General features: G+C 44.6%; 1 protein-coding gene across 1 annotated transcript in view; it reads left to right on the forward strand.

The window, feature by feature from the left end:
• LOC121864697 overlaps positions 1 to 9,509 on the forward strand; it is a gene marked incomplete in the record, with an annotated part of 87,547 nt that extends 78,038 nt beyond the window's left edge. Inside the window, 4 exon segments of the mRNA XM_042363855.1 lie at positions 1,147 to 1,347; positions 2,445 to 2,627; positions 6,142 to 6,232; positions 8,819 to 9,509. Coding sequence (XP_042219789.1) covers positions 1,147 to 1,347; positions 2,445 to 2,627; positions 6,142 to 6,232; positions 8,819 to 9,476 — 1,133 coding nt within the window.
• Between the last annotated feature and the right edge of the window lie 13,337 nt (positions 9,510 to 22,846).

The raw sequence follows: 22,846 nt of genomic DNA on the forward strand, positions 1-22,846 counted from the left end.
GAACCCCAATTTAATTATCAAAACGTGTAGGGAGGAGGAAGGGAGGGAGAGAATGTAGGAGATGTAGAGAGTGAAGGAGAGGGTGAGAAGAAGCAGAGGAAGAGAGAGAGAGAGAGAGAGAGAGAGAGAGAGAGAGAGAGAGCTTATGAGTGTGTGGGAAGGTTGAGAGTAAGAGCGAAGTGAGTAGAGGAGAGACAGGGACAGAAACAAACAGACAGACAGACAGACAGACAGACAGACAGATAGACAGCAACCCCATAAACAGCTAGTAAGTTGATAAGCGGTGAAATGATAAATATAAATAGATAAAAAAAAAAGGATGATAAAATAGTGAACCAGGTAAACCTCGCTCTCTCTACTTCGGGTGTGGCTGAGGTAACACTGAAGCGAAAATAAAAAAGGTCGAGGGAAAACACGTCATGGATTCCCGAGCACACAGACATTGACGTTATGTAAACAAGAGGACGATGGTGGATGTGAAGTAAGGTGCAAACATTTTATCCCAGGTGTGAAACAGGAGAGTAAATGTTTCGTCAGATGTGAAGGAATATTTTACTGGATGTGAAGGGAATATCACACCACATGTTAAGAAAATTACTTTACCAGGTATTACCAAAATAACACGAACATCAAAAGAGTAAGATATAATTATAATCTACTTCTAAAACAAGTATTACACCAGATACGAAGGAAAATATTACATCTCTTGTAGACAGGTGTGAAAAATACCTGTGGTGTGTTGTGATGAAACCCGTACTGCAGTAAGAGACCCCGAGTAAATTAGAATAGACGAGAAGGCTTACAGTGCGATGGGAGGGAATAATGGGAGGGAGGGAGGGAAGGAAGGTAGGTTCAGGAGAAGGGAGAGGAGGGAGATAAAGGTTGAGGAAAAGTGAAGTGGGTACAATGAAAATTAGGGAGAATACATAGGAAGGGTAATAACGAGACGGAAAGTACGAACAAAAAAAAGCAGACTAGGGGGAAGGATGGTTTAGAAAGATGGTGGTTTAACTTGTGATAGTATAAGTGTATCTCTGAATTTTGCTGAGGCCTTGTTATGTATTTCCCGAGTGCTGTTTCACCCTCTCCTACAACAGCTGTCTCCAGTGTATCTCACGAGTGCTGTTTCACCCTCTCCTACAACAGCTGTGTCGGTGTCTGTGTCGGTCTGGACGCTGGTGGCCATCTCGCTGGAGAGGTATTACGCCATCTGCCAACCGCTGCGCTCCCGGGGATGGCAAACCCTCTCACACGCCTACAAGATCATCAGCTTAGTGTGGCTCTTGTCCCTGGTGTTCATGGCGCCTATAGCTGCCCTGTCACAGCTTCTCCCCGTCGGCGATACGAGTGAGTTCCTTCCCCAACCATCCTCCCCGCCCCCCCAACAGTGATAAATCTTGCATCTTGCCTCCCCTCAATCAATAACCTCTACATCCTCCCCAGTCACTTCCCTCTCCTCCCCTCCCCTCCCTTTGTACATCAATATTGGCCTCCTTACTCTTAGCATTTTCAGGTCGACTCTCTCTCTCTATCTCTCTCTCTCTCTCTCTCTCTCCTCCTTTGTCTCTCTCTCCTCTATTTCACTTCCTTTCTCCTCACCCACACATAATCCAGTACCCATTACTGTACCATAACTCTTCAGTATAGAGCAAAGGATAATAGAGTAATATTTCGCCTTTACGAACTCTATAAAGAAGAGGCTATATTTATCCCTTCATTATCCTCTCTCCGCTATATTACCTATATATTGTCCTATATCATGTCATAGTGCTTATATTACGTGCTATATAATGCTATACTACTCAGGGTTTTTATTTTTATGCCATCCCCAGTCTAACACCACCTCTCCTGGTCTCCCCCAATCTAACACCCTCTCTCCCCCAGTCTAACACCCTCTCTCCCCCAGTCTAACACCCTCTCTCCCCAATCTAACACCCTCTAACACCCTCTCCCCCCCAGTCTAACACCCTCTCCCCCAGTCTAACACACCTCTCCCCTCTCACCCCAGCTCCAACCCCTCTCCCCCCCAGTCTAACACCCTCTCTCCCCCCAATCTAACACCCTCTCCCCCAATCTAACACCCTCTCTCCCCAGTCTAACACCTCTCTCCCAATCTAACACCTCTCTCCCCCAACACCCCTCTCCCCAGTCTAACACCCTCTCTCCCTAACACCCTCCCCCAATCCTAGTCTAACACCCCTCTCCCCCCAGTCTAACCGCTCTCCCTCCTAATCCCAATCTCTCCCCCAATCTACACCCCTCTCCCCCAATCTAACACCCTCTCTCTCTAACACCCTCTCCCCCAATCTAATCTAACACCCTCTCTCCCCCTAGTCTAACACCCTCTCCCCCAATCTAACACCCTCTCTCCCCCAGTCTAACACCCTCTCTCCACCCAATCTAACACCCTCTTTCCCCCCAGTCTAACACCCTCTCTCCCCCAGGTCGCCACAAGTGCAGAGAGATGTGGCCGAGTCTTCACCTGGAGCGCGGGTTCAGCATGTTCCTGGGGGCGGGGCTGCTGCTGGTGCCCCTCGTCATCATGGTTGCTGCCTACTCCTCCATCACCATCTCTCTATGGCACGGCATGAGACTTGAGCGGGAGACCGGCCAAGGTACCAGACCCTGTACGTCACTCATACCGCTGTCCGTCTGTGTACGCCTGCACTTGCACGGATATCCCACTCCTCCTCCTCCTCTTATATCCCTGTTTGGGTTTGTGTATACGCCGACACTTGCACTCCTCCCTGCATGACTGTAGTGATACCTCCATATAACGTTAGATGGGGGTCTTACATCTAACAGACCCTCGATATAAAGGACTTTTCTTCTCAATATAGTTCGTTAGATGCAGCATTCACAGCTAACGGAACCTTGATATAACGGACTTGTGTCTCCATACTGTCCGTTAAATAAAGGTTTCACTGTGTGTACGCCGATACGTGTCTAGCCTGTACGACTATGTACGTTTTCTCATGCCGTTGTACGTTAGTATACGCCCACCCTTATCACGGTTTGTTAACTCCGTGTACACCGACACTGTATACCGATTATGTGACAACTTAATTCTGCTTGACATGTTTATGACAAGTATTGATGTTGCGTGACACAGGTCTTTGACAAGTATTGATGTTGCGTGACACAGGTCTTTGACAAGTATTGATGTTGCGTGACACAGGTCTTTGACAAGTATTGATGTTGCGTGACACAGGTCTTTGACAAGTATTGATGTTGCATGACACAGGTCTTTGACAAGTATTGATGTTGCATGACACAGGTCTTTGACAAGTATTGATGTTGCGTGAGGTCTTTGACAAGTATTGATACAGGTCTTTGACAAGTATTGATGTTGCGTGACACAGGTCTTTGACAAGTATTGATGTTGCGTGACACAGGTCTTTGACAAGTATTGATGTTGCGTGACACAGGTCTTTGACAAGTATTGATGTTGCATGACACAGGTCTTTGACAAGTATTGATGTTGCATGACACAGGTCTTTGACAAGTATTGATGTTGCGTGACACAGGTCTTTGACAAGTATTGATGTTGCATGACACAGGTCTTTGACAAGTATTGATGTTGCATGACACAGGTCTTTGACAAGTATTGATGTTGCATGACACAGGTCTTTGACAAGTATTGATGTTGCATGACACAGGTCTTTGACAAGTATTGATGTTGCATGACACAGGTCTTTGACAAGTATTGATGTTGCATGACACAGGTCTTTGACAAGTATTGATGTTGCGTGACACAGGTCTTTGACAAGTATTGATGTTGCATGACACAGGTCTTTGACAAGTATTGATGTTGCGTGACACAGGTCTTTGACAAGTATTGATGTTGCGTGACAAAGTTTGACAATAATTATTGTTGCATGAAACACCTTTGCCAGATCTTATTGACATAATTGACAATTTCAGTAACAAATAAACGAAGAATTACCTGAATTAGTGTCGCGGACCGGGGAAAAAGTCAGTCAGTCAGTCGACCAAACTGACAAGGAACAATGATTAATAAGCCAAGGAGGGTGAGATAAAGCAGGTGAGGTGTCCTGGTGGTAGAAATTGGGAACGGTGGACCTGGAATTACTGGGAACGGTGCCAAGGAGAGGAGAGGAGCTGGTTCTTGGTTTGTGTGTTTCTCTGTGTTTTTGAGTATTCGCAAAGGATTATCTTGAAAGATTAAAAGCTATTTACCTCGTCTCATCACACACACACACACACACACACACACACACTTGTACCTCCAGGGGTCTTTTTCCTTTTCCACACTCCACTTCTCTTCTTCCTCTCCTCCACACTTATCACCTATCTTCTCATCATGCGGCTTTATACCCACGCAGACACACCCTCAGATACCACCTTCTCCTCCACCACCAGCACCTCACCTCAAAGATAAGAACCTCCTCATCGTTAAGCACTAAACACTTTTATTTTCTTCTTTCATCTCCTCTCGTCACCCTTTGTCTTCACTTCCTCCCCAATTCATGACTTTCCACCTTTCATCTTCATGCTGCTCCTTTTATCACCTGGACTTAATTTCTTCACATTCGTCTTTTGCTCTGGAGTTTTGCGTCTGGCAGCGTCGTATTCTTGCAGCTGCTTCACTGATTGGTCCTCGGAGACTCATTCATGAGCTGGATTTTTTTTTATGGTGACTGGTCAAATGGGCCCGAGACCTGGTACCAATAGGCTCCTGTACCAATGGATCCCAAGAACCAGTGGACCCCTGTATCAATGGGCCTCTGTACCAATGAACCCCTGTACCAATGGGCCTCTGTACCAATGGACCTCAGTACCATTGTGCCACCATCCTAATGAGGTCTCACTTAACCAAATATTAGGACAAGGGACCATTACTCCTGACCCTGATTTTGACGAGGCTCAATCATTATGGACTGTGAAGGTAATAGAATCAGGGAGACATTGTTTGGTTAATTGAAAACAGGTGAAATAGTCCCTAGTGCTAATAGTCCCTAGTGTTAATAGTCCCTAGTGTTAATAGTCCCTAGTTAACCATTACGGAGGGTCATTAGAACGAAGACGTCATTAAGATGAAGATGTATTAAAGACAGCGTCTCTAATTGGATGAGATGAGAGGAGGATTAAGGTTTAATCCTGATAGGTTAGTTTAAGAATTTACGAAGGTTGAAGCTTATCTCGTCCACTCTCCAGGGGTGGGTGGGAGGAGGAAGTGGTGGTGGGTGGGAGAGGGAAGAGGTGGTGGGTGGGAGAGATGGGGGACAGATGATAGGTAGGAGGGGGGTGGGCAGTGGGAGGGGGGAAAGGGGGGGGGATGACACTAAATGTGACTGACTGATGAAAAAAAAATATTAGAACCTTCTACGACTTTGTTGTTGCTTGATGTAAAGTAGTTCCTTCTGTTGTAGTAATAATAATAGCATGCACACGCACACGCACACACGTTTATAATATCCTACATTACAGCTCATTGTCACGACTTTTCTTAACACAGGTATGACGTAAAACACCATACCTGTCCTAACACTCATTAACCTCGTGTAAAAAATAAACCACTAATTTTATCATCAGGTATGGAGATGCAAGCTAACCTGAGTTCAGATATAGCTTGACGATACATATATATAGCTGGTTATATTCTGGTTAGCTTTCCTTGTGTGTGTGTGTGTGTGTGTGTGTAAGGTGTGGGAGAAAGATATTAGAATGTTATTTCGAAAGGGGAAGAGAAAGAGAAAAAGAAAGGGTGATGTGTGAGGGGGTGGGATATATGAGAGGTGAATGGTGGTGAGTGGGAGGCATTTATTGAGGGAGAGAGGGAGAGATGAGAGGTTTTATTGAGACTGAGAGGGAGGTAAGAGTTATTTACCGAGAGAGTGTTTGGCAGGAAGGAGAGAAAGTGACAGATTGAGAGACAGGGAGTAGAGAAAGTGACAGATTGAGAGACAAAAATTAGAGAAAGTAACAAAGCGAAAGACAGAGTAGAGAAAGTAACAGGCTGTAAGGAGAGAAAGTGACAGGGTGAGACAAAGACTCGAAAGTGACAGAATGAGAGATGAAAGATTAAGACTGACAGGTAGTTAGTGGCAAAGTGGAAAGAAACAAGGTAAGCAAAGTAAGAGAATAGAAACTGAGTGACGTACTTTCTCTTCTTTACAGTAATCTCCCTCACAGACCTCAACGGCTTGGCGATGGTTCAACAGAGTCTGAGACGCAAACACTCCCGTCGTGTCTCCAAGATCTCCATAAGGTAGGCTTCACTTGTCCTGAGGCTTCATTTGTCTTGAGGTTTCACTTGTCCTGAAGATTCACTTGTCACGAGGCTTCATTTGTCTTGAGACTTCACTTGTGTTGATGCTTCACTTGTGTTGATGCTTCACTTGTCTCGAGGCTTCACTGGTCGGGATCCTTTAGTTGTTGTGAGGCTTCATTTACAACAGTTCTCTGGGTTCAAGATGTAACGGAACCCTCTCTTTATTACAAACCACTTCAATGAGTATTTTACAATGTTAGCAAAAATCTTGCAGAGAGCATCCCTAATCACCACGACGAACTTAGAGCTGTTCTTATCCCCTGTCTCAGCAAATGAATTATTGACCATCATAAAAATGTCCAAAGATGCAGCAGCAGGCGGAGACAATATACCATGAGCATCATTAAGAAAGTAGCCCACTTATTACTACCTGTTCTCCTACACATTTGTAACTCCTCCTTCACTAGTGGCGTCTTTCCAGATAAATTGGTATTTGCTAAAGTTCACCCAGCATATAAAAAATCTGGGGACAAAGGTTGTTTAAAGAAGTACCGCCCCATATCAGTCTACCCAGCCTTAAGTAAGATACTGGAGAAGCTAGCATGTAGTAGACTAAATTCCTTCTGCAGTGTCAATAACATCCCTTACAGACTCTCAGTTTGGATTTAGAGCTAGAAGGTCAACTGATTGTGCTCTGCAATCCTTGACTAATGACATCTTAAACTCCTTTGGTGACAGTCAGTTCACACTCGGTATATTCCTGAACCTCTCTAAAGCTTGAACATTACGGCGTTAGGGGCTTGTCCCACAATTGGTATACCTCATATCTGTCTAACATGAAGCAGTATGTCTGCTATAAGAATCATCAATCTGACTCCTCACCAATTTTGTATGGCGTCCCTCAAGGCTCGATGATATTAAACACCTACTGCTGTGCCCTCTTTGTTTACAAATCTATCAATCACTTGCTTGACAATCATTATTCCAGTTCCGGAATAATCAGAGATACAACTTAAGGCACCCAGAGCTACTAAGACCACCCCCCCATGCGCTCCTCTCAGTCCCAGACCTCAATAAAATATCACGGCGTGAAGGTGTGGAACAACTTACCCCCACCCATCCGAGCAAAGACTACGCTCCCTTCCTTTAAATCATCTCTTAAAAAATATCTATTGTCTAAGTATTAAACATTATGCAATACCTATTTTATATGCCTGCTTTTCTTGTACCACCAAAGCCGTTTTATCAGAAATTGTCAGGTAGATAGATAGAAATTATCATTGCAATAATTATATTTGCCGACTAGACAGTAGACATGATACTGACAGCTCTGTCCTCTTGTTCCACCTTAATACAGCCCATGTTGTACTGCTTCCCTCCCTTATCATATTTTTGAATATATCAACACCACTGTAAAATATGTATATACTCATAATATAAATGAAACAAAAATAAAATAAAATAACAAAAATAAATATTGAAGTGATAACCGTGGTAACATACTGATATGTTCTTATTACCACTATGCTTTGTGTACTATTCCAGGTGTTACTAAAAGTTACATAATACTTCCTCGAGATAAATGTACAGTATACAGGGTACAGTATATCAGGTGCAGCTCAGGTTCTCAACTGGCTCAGCCATGTTAATATTGTTATCATTATCCACTCTGTATATGTTTTTCTGGCTAAATAAACTGTTTCAATATCAATAACATTCACTTCTCTTGAGGCTTCACCTACACTGCTTCTCACGATTTAAACAGTGAGCTTAATTGATGTTAAGACGGAACAAATCTTAACCCTCGTGACTCAGAAGCTCGTAGTGTGAGGTTGGCTTCTCTTAGAGTCAGCTGTCTACAGTGACGCGAGATGTGACCCTTTCATATGACAGGTACTCTTGGTCCCAGTGCCCAGCTTCCTGCAGCTGGCTGGAGACTGTGGCCTTTGAAGATTATGGTGCTGTGGCTCCATCACCTCCCCTGTGTGTCCTGGACAGTCAGGCAGTCATACACACATACACACGCTCACATACACACGCTCACACACACACACGTACACGCTTACACAAACTTTCTCATGTCAAGCGGTTTCGCTTTGATTCGTCAAACAACAACCAAAGTAATGATAGATTAAATACAATTTACTCAATATATATTCAAAAGACATATCGATATATAAATAAACAGATGGCCTGATAAATGGTTATCCAGTCAAACACCTAAACAGAATGTAAGCCAGACAGATCTGCTCCACCCTATATTCCAACACACGAGAACAATGTTCGGAAATTCTCTGACGCAACAAAGGCCCACACATATATGGCTTTAATATCTGGTAGAGAGGTGACGGTGACGAGTGGATGCAGCTCTCGGGTCCTATCCTAATGGTCGCTGGTTTTCGTCCGGAATACTCTCTGTTCACCCAATCATGAAGGGACCTAATTTTACTGTTGGGAAAGTGAAGGCAATCGAGTGCAGTATCGACCACTCTTCCTCATTGTGCACTAGAAGCTGAGTGTATAGTAAGCTGTATCCGAACTGCCCCTCAGAAACCAGTTTCACTGACCCTTTGTTTCCGACAGGTTCCGCAAGATCCCGGCCCAGACGAGGACGTGTGAACACTGTTGTCAGCCAGAGAGCGTCGCCATCCCAGAGGTCGTCGTCCACTCTCATAAGTCCCCTACAGACCTCACCCACACCCCCTCCTCCAGTCAGGACGGTACCCACGTCTGCCTACACGGACGAGACTGCCAAAACTACAAGTGGCACGTGGAGTCGGTGCGGGAGAACGGGAACCTGGAGTCACCACACCGGAAAGAACCGAAGACGGGGTTCAAACGCCTCCGCAGTACCCACCTGGAGAAGAGCATCGAGGCCAAGAAACATGTGATCAAGATGCTGTTCGTGGTGGTGCTGGAGTTCTTCCTCTGCTGGACGCCCATCTTCGTCGTTAACATCATGTGCCTCTACATCCCCGAGCAGGTGTACCGAGTTCTAGGGTCCTTCGGGATCTCCTTTATGCACCTGCTCTCCTATGCCTCCTCCTGCTGTAACCCCATCACTTACTGCTTCATGAACAAGAAGTTCCTGCAGGGTTTCAGGCACGCCTTCGGCTGTAGAAAGGAGAACGAGAGAATGGGGAGGCTGAACGGGACGGCGGCCAGCTTCAGGAGCCAGAGTAACAACGCCTTCAAGTTGGCCATGGAGATAAAGAAAGATACTCGCGAGACCACGGTGTGACGACCACGGTGTGACGACCACGGTGTGACGACCACGGTGTGACGACCACGGTGACGGCCACGGTGATGACCTGTGGACGCCACGTGACGACCACGGTGTGACGACCTGGTGACGCTACGAAGATTAACGATGTGGCGTGACGACCACGGTGTGACGACCAGACGCCGGTGTGACGACCACGGTGTGACGACCACGCAGCACACCCCAGACGACCACGGTGTGACGACCACGGTGTGACGACCACGGTGTGACGGCCACGGTGTGACGACCTGTGACGCCACGGTGTGACGGCCACGGTGTGACGGCCACGGTGTGACAGGGTACCAGACCACAGAAAAGAGAGATAGGAGGCCACAAAATCAATACATGAGAGACAAGGAGACGGGAGGAGACCTTGGAGATGTTCAGATTTGGTTAGGAGATCGGTGACAGGAGACGTCCAGACATCTAGTAACAGGACCCACCTCAGAGTAACGATACATGTGTTAGATAGTACTGTAACGCTGAAGGGACAATATGTGTTACAGAAAATACATGGTGTGTGTTACATAGACTGAGTATTATGTGTTACGGGTGGTACAGTATGTGTTACGACAGACATACAGTATGTGTTACGTGAGCTATATAACGTGTGTTTTGGGAGCTATAAAGTGTGTGTTATGGGAGATAGGCCTATATATAGCGTATGTTATGGGAGCTATATAATGTGCTACGAAGAACAACCTGAGTGAACAGTGAACAGAGGAAAACAATAAGTGAGGCAAACATTCTACTAAATCTTAACCAGGAATGTGTAGGTGGAGGAAATATTTTGGCTTAGTGTCAAAACTTTCTTATTTGCTTTTCTAAGTAATGTAAATTTCTCGTATCTTTTGTATATATATTTATCTTCATTATCATTATTATTATTATTTTAGTCTATTTTTTCTTGTTATTGTTATTCATTTTCTGTTGTATTTGTTTCGTTTCCATTGTTTATCATGTTTTATCTATCTACCCCTTTTTTTATGTCTGTCTGTCTCTCTCTGTCTGTATCTCTCTCTGTCTGTCTGTTATCCCACCCACCACCAATACACCTAATTTTCCCTCTCTCGTCATCCACTATTATCATCACATCTCATTATTCTCGTATCTTCTCTCCTTGTGTCCTTTATCCTCACTTTCTCAGTATTCTCCATCTCTTTATTCCTTCCCCCCTTTCTTCTAATCCTTCATCTTTCAATTGATCCCATTTATCAATCCCTCTTATTCTCTTCCTTCTTGTATGGTGTGCATAGATTCTCTCTCCTTCATTATATCTGTTTCCTCTCTCTCTCTCTCTCAAACTTTCAATCCTTATATATACGGTAAAAAAAAAAATTCCATCGCTATTTTTATTTACAAAGTTACAAAATTCATCCAGTGTAAACAAGTGTAAATGACATTTCTCTTCATGATTGTAAACAGTGTTTGATGTTTCCTGTGTTTTATAAAGTCAACATTTGGTTTCCGGTTTTATAGAAGTGTTAGTCAAATGGGCCACAGTCACCTCTAATAGTTTCCAGTTTTAATAGGTTCTAGTTATAATAGGTTCTAGTTATAATAGGTCTCAGTTCTTATTTAGGCCCCCATTCCTATTAGGTTAATTTGGGGGGGGGCCCCTATTAAGACTGGGGTCCCTTGAGACTGGGGTCCATTTGGCCAAGCATTATTTTGTATCTGTTTCTGTTATCTCTCCGAGTTTTACCGTATGTCATCGTATGTTCAAGACGTCATCGTATGTTCAGGACGTCATCGTATGTTCAAGACGTCATCGTATGTTCAAGACGTCATCGTATGTTCAAGACGTCATCGTATGTTCATGACGTCATCGTATGTTCAAGACGTCATCGTATGTTCAAGACGTCATCGTATGTTCAAGACGTCATCGTATGTTCATGACGTCATCGTATGTTCAGGACGTCATCGTATGTTCAGGACGTCATCGTATGTTCATGACGTCATCGTATGTTCAGGACGTCATTATATTGTCATCATCTTGTTATGATGTTTTGTTTGGCAGGGGAAGATATATTGGTTAATGGTCAAATGTGCCTGAGTCCAACGGGTCCTCAGTCCTAATGGGCTCAGTCCTACGGCCCCATAGTCCTAATAGAACCCGTTAGTCCTAAGGGCATCAACCATAACGGGCCCCAATTCTAATAGACAATCTTAATGGTTAAGTTTACCAATTACGACAAGTGACCCATTACGATAAGGACCCACTACGACTAGTAATCCACCACGACTAGGCGACCCAAATGAAGCGACCCACGACAGTGACCATTATGACCTAGTGACCCATTACGACTAGTGACCCATTACGACTAGTGACCCATTACGACAGTGACCCATTACGACTAGTGACCCATTCGACTAGTGACCCTACGACTAGTGACCCACTACGACTAGTGACCCAATACGACTAGTGACCCATTACGACTAGGTGACCCACTACGACTAGTGACCCATTACGACTAGTGACCCATTACGACTAGTGACCCACTACGACTAGTGGATCCATTACGACTAGTGACCCACTACGACTAGTGATCCATTACGACTAGTGACCCATTACGACTAGTGACCCACTACGACTAGTGATCCACTACGACCAGTGATCCATTACGACTAGTGACCCCCACGACTAGCACCCATTTGAAATAGCCATACGAATAGTGACTGACCCATTACGACTAGTGACCAGACTAGTGACCCATTACGAATAGGACCCATTACGAATAGTGACCCATTACGAATAGTGACCATTACGACAGGTACCCATTACGACTAGTGACCCATTACGACTAGGTACCCATTACGACTAGTGACCACCACGACCAGTGATCCATTACGACAAGTGACCCATTACGACTAGTGACCCATTACGACGAGGTACCCATTACGACTAGTGACCCACTACGACTAGTGATCCATTACGACTAGATCCACTACGACTAGTGACCCATTACGACTAGTGACCCACTACGACTAGTGATCCATTACGACTAGGTACCCATTACGACTAGGTACCCATTACGAATAGTGACCCATTACGACTAGTGATCCATTACGACAGTCACATGACTAGTGACCCATTACGACTAGTGACCCATTACGAATAGGACCTACGAATAGTGACCCATTACGACTAGTGATCCATCACGAATAGTGACCCATTACGAATAGTGACCAACGACGAGTGACCCATTACGACTAGGTACCATCGAATAGACCCTAAACAACATCCCATTAGTGACATAGAGTGACCATTACGACTAGGTACCCATTACGACTAGTGACCCATTACGAATAGTGACCCATTACGACTAGTGACCCATTACGACTAGGTACCCATCACGAATAGTGACCCATTACGACTAGTGACCCATTACGACTAGGTACCCATTACGACTAGTGACCTATTACGACGAGGTACCCATTACGACTAGGTACCCATCACGAATAGTGACCCATTACGAATAGTGACCCATTACGACTAGTGACCCATTACGAATAGTGACCCATTACGACTAGGTACCCATCACGAATAGTGACCCATTACGACTAGTGACCTATTACGACGAGGTACCCATTACGACTAGTGACACATTACAATTAGTGGCCCATTTGACCGTAAACCAATTAATCAAGGCTTCTTCATTGCTTCGTCATTACAGGTATTTTTAACCTATCAAACAGGTGAGACAAGGCAGCAAATTGCTTTATTTTTCTCAAGCGAATCTTTTATTTTTATTTTTTTCTGTACAAAGAAACATTATTGATATAAATAATATATATATATATATATATATATATATATATATATATATATATATATATATATATATATATATATATATATATATATATATATCATGTAAATCCACAATGAAAAACGTGGATAAGATAACTTGAAACACACGGAAATGGACAACGAGCACCCAGGCCTGAAGATGTCTTGAATAAAGACGAAAGCTAAGGTGCTCCGTTGTTTCTATTTTCCCGTGTGATTTTATATATATATATATATATATATATATATATATATATATATATATATATATATATATATATATATATATATATATATATATATATATATCTTAATGATAGCCAGCACAAGTTTATATATAATTTAATGTAAACTATATACATTGTCGATTGATAAATATATATTCAGGGGTTATTTTTGTATGAACCTAATTCCCAGATGTTATTTTTTTTAATTAACTGGATAGCTAGGCCCTCCCATACTAGTCCCTGTTTTAATAGCCCCTAGTTCTATTAGACCCTTAGATTTGATAAGTCCCCAGACCTAATATTATCTATATATAATATGGGTCCTAACCTAACCTAAGGCCCTATTAGGAATGGGAGACAATCAAGATATTTAGATTATAGTAAGGGCCCTAGACTAGGGTCTATTAGGAAAGGCGGGGGTCCTAACCAGTCATATTTTTTAACTGGATGACGTAAGCCTGAGAGTATTGCTTGTAAAAAAAATATTAAACAATACATTAGAAGAGTAATACTCAGACCCTGTGAGTATTACCACCCTGAGAAATACTCCAAATATATCGAGAGAAATAGAGGAGGAGTAATATCAAACCTGCGAGTATTACCACATGATAAATACTACAAAACATTATAGGAGGGAAATATTCAGGCTTGTATTGCCACTTAATACCAAAAAAACAGAGAATTATATCAATCCGCTGACTGTCTGGCTGTGACCTTCCGTGACCTTCTGTGACCCTTCTGTACCCTGTCTGTATTACACTCTGATCTTCGTTCGACGGTCAGTTTAATTGCTCAGCGCTATGACTCTTTTGATGTTGACAACACTAATAAAATATAAACACTACGATAATGATTTTTTTTTCCTTCTGTGTGTGTGTGAGGGGGAGTAATGAGTCGTGTCTTATTAGATATCCATGTAAAACAGTTATATTTAATCAGAATCAGTTAGTATTGAGCTGACTAACGCATCCATAAAGGTTCAAACACACACCCCCACACCCACCTACCCCACCCACACACACACCCTCACCCCACCCACACACACCCTCACCCCAACCCACACACGAACACCCACACACAAACACACCTCACCCCACACACCCTCACCCCACCCACACACACCACCCAACCCACACACGAACACCCACACACAACACACCCCACACCCCACACCCCCACCCCACACACAACACACCACCCACCCACACACACCCCCACCCACCCACACACACCCCCACCCCCACCCCCACACACCCCCACCCCCACACACCCCCAACCAACCCACCCACACACACCCCTCACCCCACACACACACCCCACCCCCACCCACACACACCACCCCACCCACACACACACCCCACTCCACCCACACACACCCTCATTCCACCCACACCCTCACCCCCACCCACACACCCCCTCACCCCACACCCTCAACCCACCCACCCACACACACCCTCACCCACCCACAACACCCCTCACCCCAACCCACACACACACACACTTCACCCACCCACCACACACACCCTCACCCCACCCACACACATCCCACACTCCACCCACCCACACACACACACAGTTTTTCATCAAATTTGTCGCAGCCAAAATTAGGAATCGTTTCCCTTTTCCAGCATATAGAGTGAGTCAAAAGACGAGGGGTAAAGGAATAGGGGGATGGAATGGGAGGGATAGTGGATGCAGGGAGGGAGAGAAGCAGGGAGAGAGGGAGAAAAGGAAGGAGGATGGGGTGACGACCAATAAGAGAGAGTGGGTGAGAGTCAATGAAAGGATGAAACAAAGGGAGAGGGAGTGAAGAGTTGACAAGAGGGGAGAGAAAGATAGTGTAGTTAAATGAACAGAGAGAGGCATACGAAGATGAAGAAGAAGGAAGAATATGAAAGAAGTGGAAAGGAATTAATACAGAGGATAAATATCAACAGTAGGAAAAGATTTAAGAGAAATACAAAAAAAAAAGATGATTAAAAAAAAAGAAAAAGAAAAAATAAGAAGAAGAACAAAGAAAAGGAAGAGGAAGGATAAACAATTACTAGGAGTATAACCACATCTATTCCCCTCAAGATTGTAGAACCTTTACATAACTAACTCACATGAGGACTTTAACTTACCGTGTACCTGGAGGTTAATGTAAACACGAGTATTATAGCGAATATTATCATGTTAGAATGGTCTTTTAACCTATTTTTATGGTTTATTTGTGTTAATGTTAAATCCTTGTTGGACTGAAAGGTTGTGTGGGAGAGGTGAGGGTCTGTCTGTCTGTCTGTCTATGTCTGTGTCTGTCTGTCTGTCTGTCTGTGTCTGTCTGTGTCTGTCTGTCTGTATCTGTCTGTCTGTGTCTGTCTGTATCTGTCTGTCTGTGTCTGTCTGTGATCTGTCTGTCTGTGTCTGTGTCTGTCTATGTCTGTCTGTCTGTGTCTGTCTGTCTGTCTGTCTGTGTCTGTCTGTATCTGTCTGTCTGTGTCTGTCTGTGTCTGTCTGTCTGTCTGTGTCTGTCTGTCTGTCTGTGTCTGTGTCTGTCTGTCTGTGTCTGTCTATCTGTCTGTCTGTGTCTATCTGTCTGTCTGTCTGTCTGTATCTATCTATCTATCTGTATCTGTCTGTCTGTATCTGTCTGTCTATGTCTGTCTATATCTATCTATCTGTGTCTGTCTGTATCTATCTGTCTATCTGTCTATCTGTCTATCTGTGTCTGTATCTATCTATCTGTCTATCTGTCTGTCTGTCTGTATCTATCTATCTGTCTGTCTATCTATGTCTATCTGTCTGTATCTATGTCTATCTATCTGTATATCTATCTATCTGTGTCATGTCTGTATCTATCTGTCTGTGTCTGTCTGTGTCTATCTGTCTGTCTATGTGTCTATCTGTCCTGTCTGTGTCTGTGTCTGTCTGTCCATGTCTGTCTGTCTGTCTGTCTGTGTCTGTCTGTCTGTGTCTGTCTGTCTGTGTCTGTCTGTATCTGTCTGTCTGTCTGTCTGTGTCTGTCTGTCTGTCTGTGTCTGTCTGTCTGTCTGTGTCTGTGTCTGTCTGTCTGTGTCTGTCTGTCTGTCTGTCTGTGTCTGTCTCTGTCTGTCTGTCTGTCTGTGTCTGTCTGTCTGTCTGTGTGTCTGTCTGTCTGTGTGTCTGTCTGTCTGTCTGTCTGTGTCGTCTGTCTGTCTCCTTTTCTACCATCAATATGACAGGTAGGTGCCTTACACGTTAAGCATAACCTAGTATCACACACACACACACACACACACACACACACACACACACACACACACACACACACACACACACACACACACACACACACACACACACACACATTATAAAAAACACCTTTTCTAACAAACAAATTTTACAATCATCCTTCCTAAAAAATCAAACAACATAAAAACAAAACACCATAAAACAAACACACAAACACCATAAAAACAAACACACAAACACCATAAAAACATCATAAACAAACACACAAACACCATAAAACAAACACACAAACACTATAAAACAAACACACAAACACCATAAAACAGCACACAAACATAAAAACACACAAAACATAAAAACATCATAAAACAAACACACAAACACCATAAAAAAAACACACAAACACATAAAACAACAAACACTATAAAACAAACACACAACACAAAACAAACACAAACACCATAAAACAAACACACAAACACATAAAACAAACACACAAACATATAAAACAAACACACAAGCACTATAAAACAACACACAAACATATAAAACACACAAACACCATAAAAAACATCATAAAACAAACACACAAACACCATAAAACAAACACACAAACACCATAAAACAAACACACAAACATCATAAAACAAACACACAAACACCATAAAACAAACACAAACACCATAAAACAAACACACAAACACCATAAAACAAACACAAACACATCCAACCTGCCATCGTGTTAAGGTCTTCACTTAAAACGGGTAACACACTCAACCATCAAGTTAATGGCGTTTGATACAATGTTAATGGCGCTTGATACATACTCCATTAAGTAACCATTACACCAAGTCATGTCTATTAACAAAATCATTGACCAATTTAAACTCTAATGGATCAATTTATTAAGAGTATATAACGTAATTTAAGAGAAGGGTGTAAGTGGTGGGTGGGTGGTGGTGGAGTGGTGGTGGTGGAGTGGTGGTGGAGTGGTGGTGGGTGGTGGGGGGTGGTGGTGGTGGGAGGTGGTGAGGTAGTGGGAGGTGGTGGGGGTGGTGGTGGTGGAGGTGTGGTGGGGGAGGTGGTGGTGGGTGGTGGTGGGTGGTGGTGGTAGTGGTGGGTGGTGGGGGTGGTGGGTGATGGTGATGGTGGTGGTGAGGTGGTGGTGGTGGTGATGGGGTGGTGGTGGGTGGTGGTGGTGGGTGATGGGTGGTGGGTGATGTGGTGGTGGTGGGTGGTGGTGGGTGGTGTGGTGAGGTGGTGGAGTGGTGGGTGATGGGGGTGGTGGGTGATGGTGGTGGTGGTGGTGGTGGGTGGTGGGTGGTGGGTGATGGTGGTGGGTGGAGTGGTGGTGAGGTGGGTGGGTGCTGGTGGGTGGTGGTGGTGATGGTGGTGGTGGTGGGTGGTGGTGGGGTGGGGTTGGTGGGTTGGTTGGGGTTGGTTGGGGTTGGGGTGGGTTGGTCGGGGTTGGGGTGGGTTGGTTTGGTGGTGTGGTGGTGGTTTTGAGGGTTGGTTGGTGGTGGTGGTCGTGGTGGTTGGTGGTCGTGGTGGTTGGTGGTGGTGGGCGGTGGGTGGTGTTGGTGGGTGGTGGTGATTGAAACAGGTAGTGATGGTACAGGTGAGGTGGGTGGTTGGGTGGTGGTGGGTGGTAGTGTAGATTGGTGTGTGGTGGTGGTGTGGTGGAGGTGGTAGTGGTGTGGGTGGAGGTGGTGGTAGTGGTGTGGGTGGTGGTGGTGGTAGTGTGGGTGTGTGGTGGTAGTGTGGGTGGTGATGGTGGTGGTGTGGGTGGTGGTGGTGGTGTGGGGTGGTGGTGGTGGTGTGGGTGGTGGGGTGTGGTTGGTTGGTTGGTGGTGGTTGGGGTGTGGTGGTGTGGGTGGGTGGTTGGTGGAGGTGGTTGGGTGTGGTGGGGTGGTGGTGGTTGGTGGGTGGTGGTTGGTGGTGGGGTGGTGGTGGTGGTGGTGGTGGTGAGGTGGTGGTGGTGGTGGTGGTGGTGGTGTGGTGGGTGGTGGGTGGTGTGGTGGTGGTGGTGGTGGTGGTGGGTGGTGGTGGTGGTGGTGGTGGTGGTGGTGGTGGTGGTGGTTGGTGGTGGTGGTGGGTGGTGGTGTGTGGTGTGGGTGGTGGTGGTGGTGGGTGGGGTGGTGGTGGGTGGTGGTTGGTGGGTGGTTGGTTAGGTTGATTGGGTGGGGTGGTGATGGTGGTGTGGTTGGTGGTGTGGTGATGGTGTGGATTGGTGGTGTGGTGTGGGTGGTGGTGGTGTTGGTGGTGTGGTGGTTGGTGGTGTGGATTGGTGGTTGGTGAGTGGTGGGTGGTGGTGGTAGTGGTGGGTGGTAGTGGTGGAGTTGGTGGTGGTGGGTGGTGGTGGTGGTGGTGGTGGGTGGTGGTGTGGTGGTAGGTGGGTGGTGGTGGTGGTGATGGTGTGGTGGTGGTGGTGGTGTGGGTGGTGGTGGTGGTGGTGTGGGTGGTGGTGGTGGGTGGTGGTGGTGGTGGTGGGTGGTGGTGGTGTGGTGGTTGGTGGTTGGGGTGGTGGTGGTTGGTTGGTTGGTGGTGGTGGTGTGGATTGGTGGTGGTGGTGGTGGTGTGGGTTGGTGGTGTGGTGGTGTGGGTGGTGGGGTTGGTGGTTGGTTGGTTGGGGTTGGTTGGTTGGGTTGGTTGGGGTTGGTGGGTGGTGGTGTGGGTGGGTTGTGGTGGGTTTGTGGTGGTGGGTTGGGTAAGGGGGAGGGATAGTTGGGGTGTAGAGGATAGGTGAGGGTTAGTGTGGATAGTATGAACATTGATGGATAGTTTATGCCCCCAGAGGATACAACCAGGTCAAGTTAGGTCTAGTTAGGTCAAGTTAGGGTGTGTTAGGTTGAGCTATATTCTCTCTATATAAGTTAAGTAAGATCCAAAATTCGCCGTACGACTGCTTTTCCTTTCCTGTAAGGTTTTTCAACCCGCCCCCTGCCAGACGTCATTGTTTAAGGACACTCTACAAGTCTGTCATTTCCATGTGCAAATGATGGAACCGGTGCCATTAGTGCCAGATACGAGGTCAGGTGAGAAAAACGAAAACATTTGTGATTGCTTTCAGGGCTGCGTGTCCGGCTGTAGACGGGGGAAAAACCCAATAACTCGATGGAAAAACGTTCGCCAAAGTTGGGATAATTTTTCAACCTGTAACTGGAAGACTTTATCAAATTCAAAATAAGGAAGAGTAAATCAGCACAAGGAGAAAGCGCTTGGGGAACTTCGTGTTTTTCTTCCTTAACACCCTCAAGTGGCAACAGGACAATTAGCCAGTGAATAACGGATACAAACACGCCACTTTCCCAGCGCCTCCTGTCTCCATCTTCTTCCACTTATTTTGCCATCTCCATGCACCACATCTTCCCCACAAGGGGTTCAACTCTCCTGTCTTCCATTATCGCTCCCTTGCCACAAAATTCCCCGACACACACACACACACACACCCACGCACACACACGCGCACGCACGCACACACCCACACCCACACCCACCCACACGCACACCCCCCACTCCCACCACCCACACCCATACACCCACACACACACACGTCAATTGGGATTCATTTCATATACCAACACTCAAATTCAACGCAACATAGCCACTGTGTATTATATTGTTCATAAATCTACCAACGAATTTGGACTAATTAGTTTACCAGCGAGTTCAATGTATTTCAGATGAGAGATCAATGATTTATTTCCCAATCATGTGTGTGAATCGGCGAGGATTAGGACGAGTGATTATTTTGCGTCTCATTAAAGAGTTTTATAAATTAGCTAATCATGAGTTTTGGGTCAAAGGATCTGAATGTTTTTTTTTTTTCATTTTCATCCAATCAACGAACGCTATGGACTTCTGCCAATCATGAACTAGGTGTACGGATTCAGCGCATAACCTGTTTTTTTTTTTCTGGTGCTTTTTAATAAGTATTTTTGTGGTCTATTTTCTTATCTCAAATTAAAAAATTAAAAAATCCGATTGATGATTTCTGATTGAAAATAATAATTGGTATAGAGAATATTTGGATAGTTTAAAAGGTCAGGTCAGGTCAGTCAGGTCAGGTCAGGTCAGGTCAGAAGAGTGACATCACAAACATGCTTTTGAATAGTTAAAAGACACGACTGATATTCACGTCAAACTTCGGAGACCTGATGTGAGATTTCTCCCTCCAACACCTGCTGGACAATGCTAGAATATACGGGAATCTTGTGGTTAGGGAACCAGCAGGGGAGTGGGGGGAGGGGAGGGGAGAGGGAGGGGAGTGGGGGGGAGAGGGGAGGGGGGAGTGGGGGAGAGGGAGGGGGGAGTGGGGGGAGGGGAGGGGAGGAGGGGAGGGGGCAGGGAGGGGTGAGGCAGGAAATAGGAGAAGGGGGGAGATGACTGAGGGAAGAGAGGTGGTGGAAGAGGAAGAGGAGGAGGAAGGAAGAGGAGGAAGGGAAGTGGGAGGAGAAAATGGAAGAGAGAGAGAGAGAGAGGAGGGGGGGTGCTTCTTAAAACGCCTATCACCTCCATCAATTAAAAACATTAAAGTGAACAGCCATTAAATCGCAAAGGACAAATCACTGCTATTCTTATTTACTAATCTCCTTTCATGTCAACCCAACCCATCAGCCTTCCTCTTATCACTGTTATCTCGTTTGCTCCTCCATTGCATCCCCCTTCTCCTCTCTCCTCTGCCCCCACTCATACACAAAGGCCCCCCTGTCGTTCAGTACTATATGCACCACATTTTGCTGCTAAAAAATTTCATATTCAACAACAGTTGGATTGAGCCTGTTACCCGACAGGAAAATAAAAGGCCTTTCTTTTTGGTCCTTCTTCATAGTATTGTCCTATATGACGTTATTTAGAACAGACCAACAGGTACCTGTCTGCAGTCGCTAACACTTTTACAAAACTGTATTATCTTGATAGGAAATTGCCAAATAAAATCTTGATCTCACCATTCAACAAATTGCTTGGACTATAAATGACCTCTTTTTTCAGAACCAGTAGAAGGAGGAGCAAGTACCCTGGAGAAGCTAATAAAAAGCAGGTCAGCCACTTTCACTAGTCTTTAGAAAATGTTGGTGATAAAGCGTCCGTCCCCGAGAGCTTTCACGAGAGTATTACGAGAAAAGAATTATTTTGAAAGTATTGTTAGATTTTTTATTTAGAAAGGCAAAAATCTTTTCTATCATTCTTCCTGACCGTTATATTCTCTGGTTCTCTTCGGTCTATCTTCTTCTCGAATTTGACTATAATAATGATAACAATAACTACTGTATAACAATAATAATAATAATAACAATAATAACAATAATAATAATAATAATAAATAATAAAAATAACAATAATAACATTAATAATAATAATAACAATAACAATAATAATAATAATAACAATAGCAATAATAACATTAATAATAACAATAATAACAACAATTACAACAAAACAATGACAATAATTATAACGACAATAATAATAATAATAACGATAAACAACAACAACAATAATAATACAACCACCATGCTGTAATACACCCTTGACAAGGCTGCTCCAAGGGTTATGAAATTCCACCGTTGGTGAAGGAGTGTGTGTGTGTGTGGGAGTGTGTGTGTGTGTGTGTGTGTGGAAGAGTTTTTGCTTCATAAAACAAGCGGCAGACGTTGTGGACGAGACAAATGACGTGGTAACGATGAGGTTCTTGACGTGGTGGCTGCCTATGACGTTGAGGGTAAGGAGATGGGCCACATCAATGCAGAACTAGGAGTGAAAATTGACAAGAGCTGCAATTTCGATGTTGATCATATTGAGGAAAATTTCTTGCTTGACTTCAATACTACACTACACTGCACCCACTCTTTACCACCCATTGACTATTACACCAGCTTGAGCCCACTACACCACCTTACTCAATACCTCCCACCGTTCACCACCCACCTAGTCTCATCTCATCAGTGAAGCATCACACCATAGTACAGTACCTAGCCATAACATCAACATCATCTTAAATTACAGGTGTCATAAGGTTAATTAATACCACAGCCTTGTTACCTGTTATTCGAATTCCAAACGACAAGTAGAATATTACATTAGTTATTATTATTTTATTATCAAAACTATTGCTCGAA

The sequence above is a fragment of the Homarus americanus genome, unplaced genomic scaffold (genome assembly GCF_018991925.1).
Source record: "Homarus americanus isolate GMGI-L3 unplaced genomic scaffold, GMGI_Hamer_2.0 scaffold57965, whole genome shotgun sequence".
NCBI lineage: Eukaryota > Metazoa > Arthropoda > Malacostraca > Decapoda > Nephropidae > Homarus > Homarus americanus.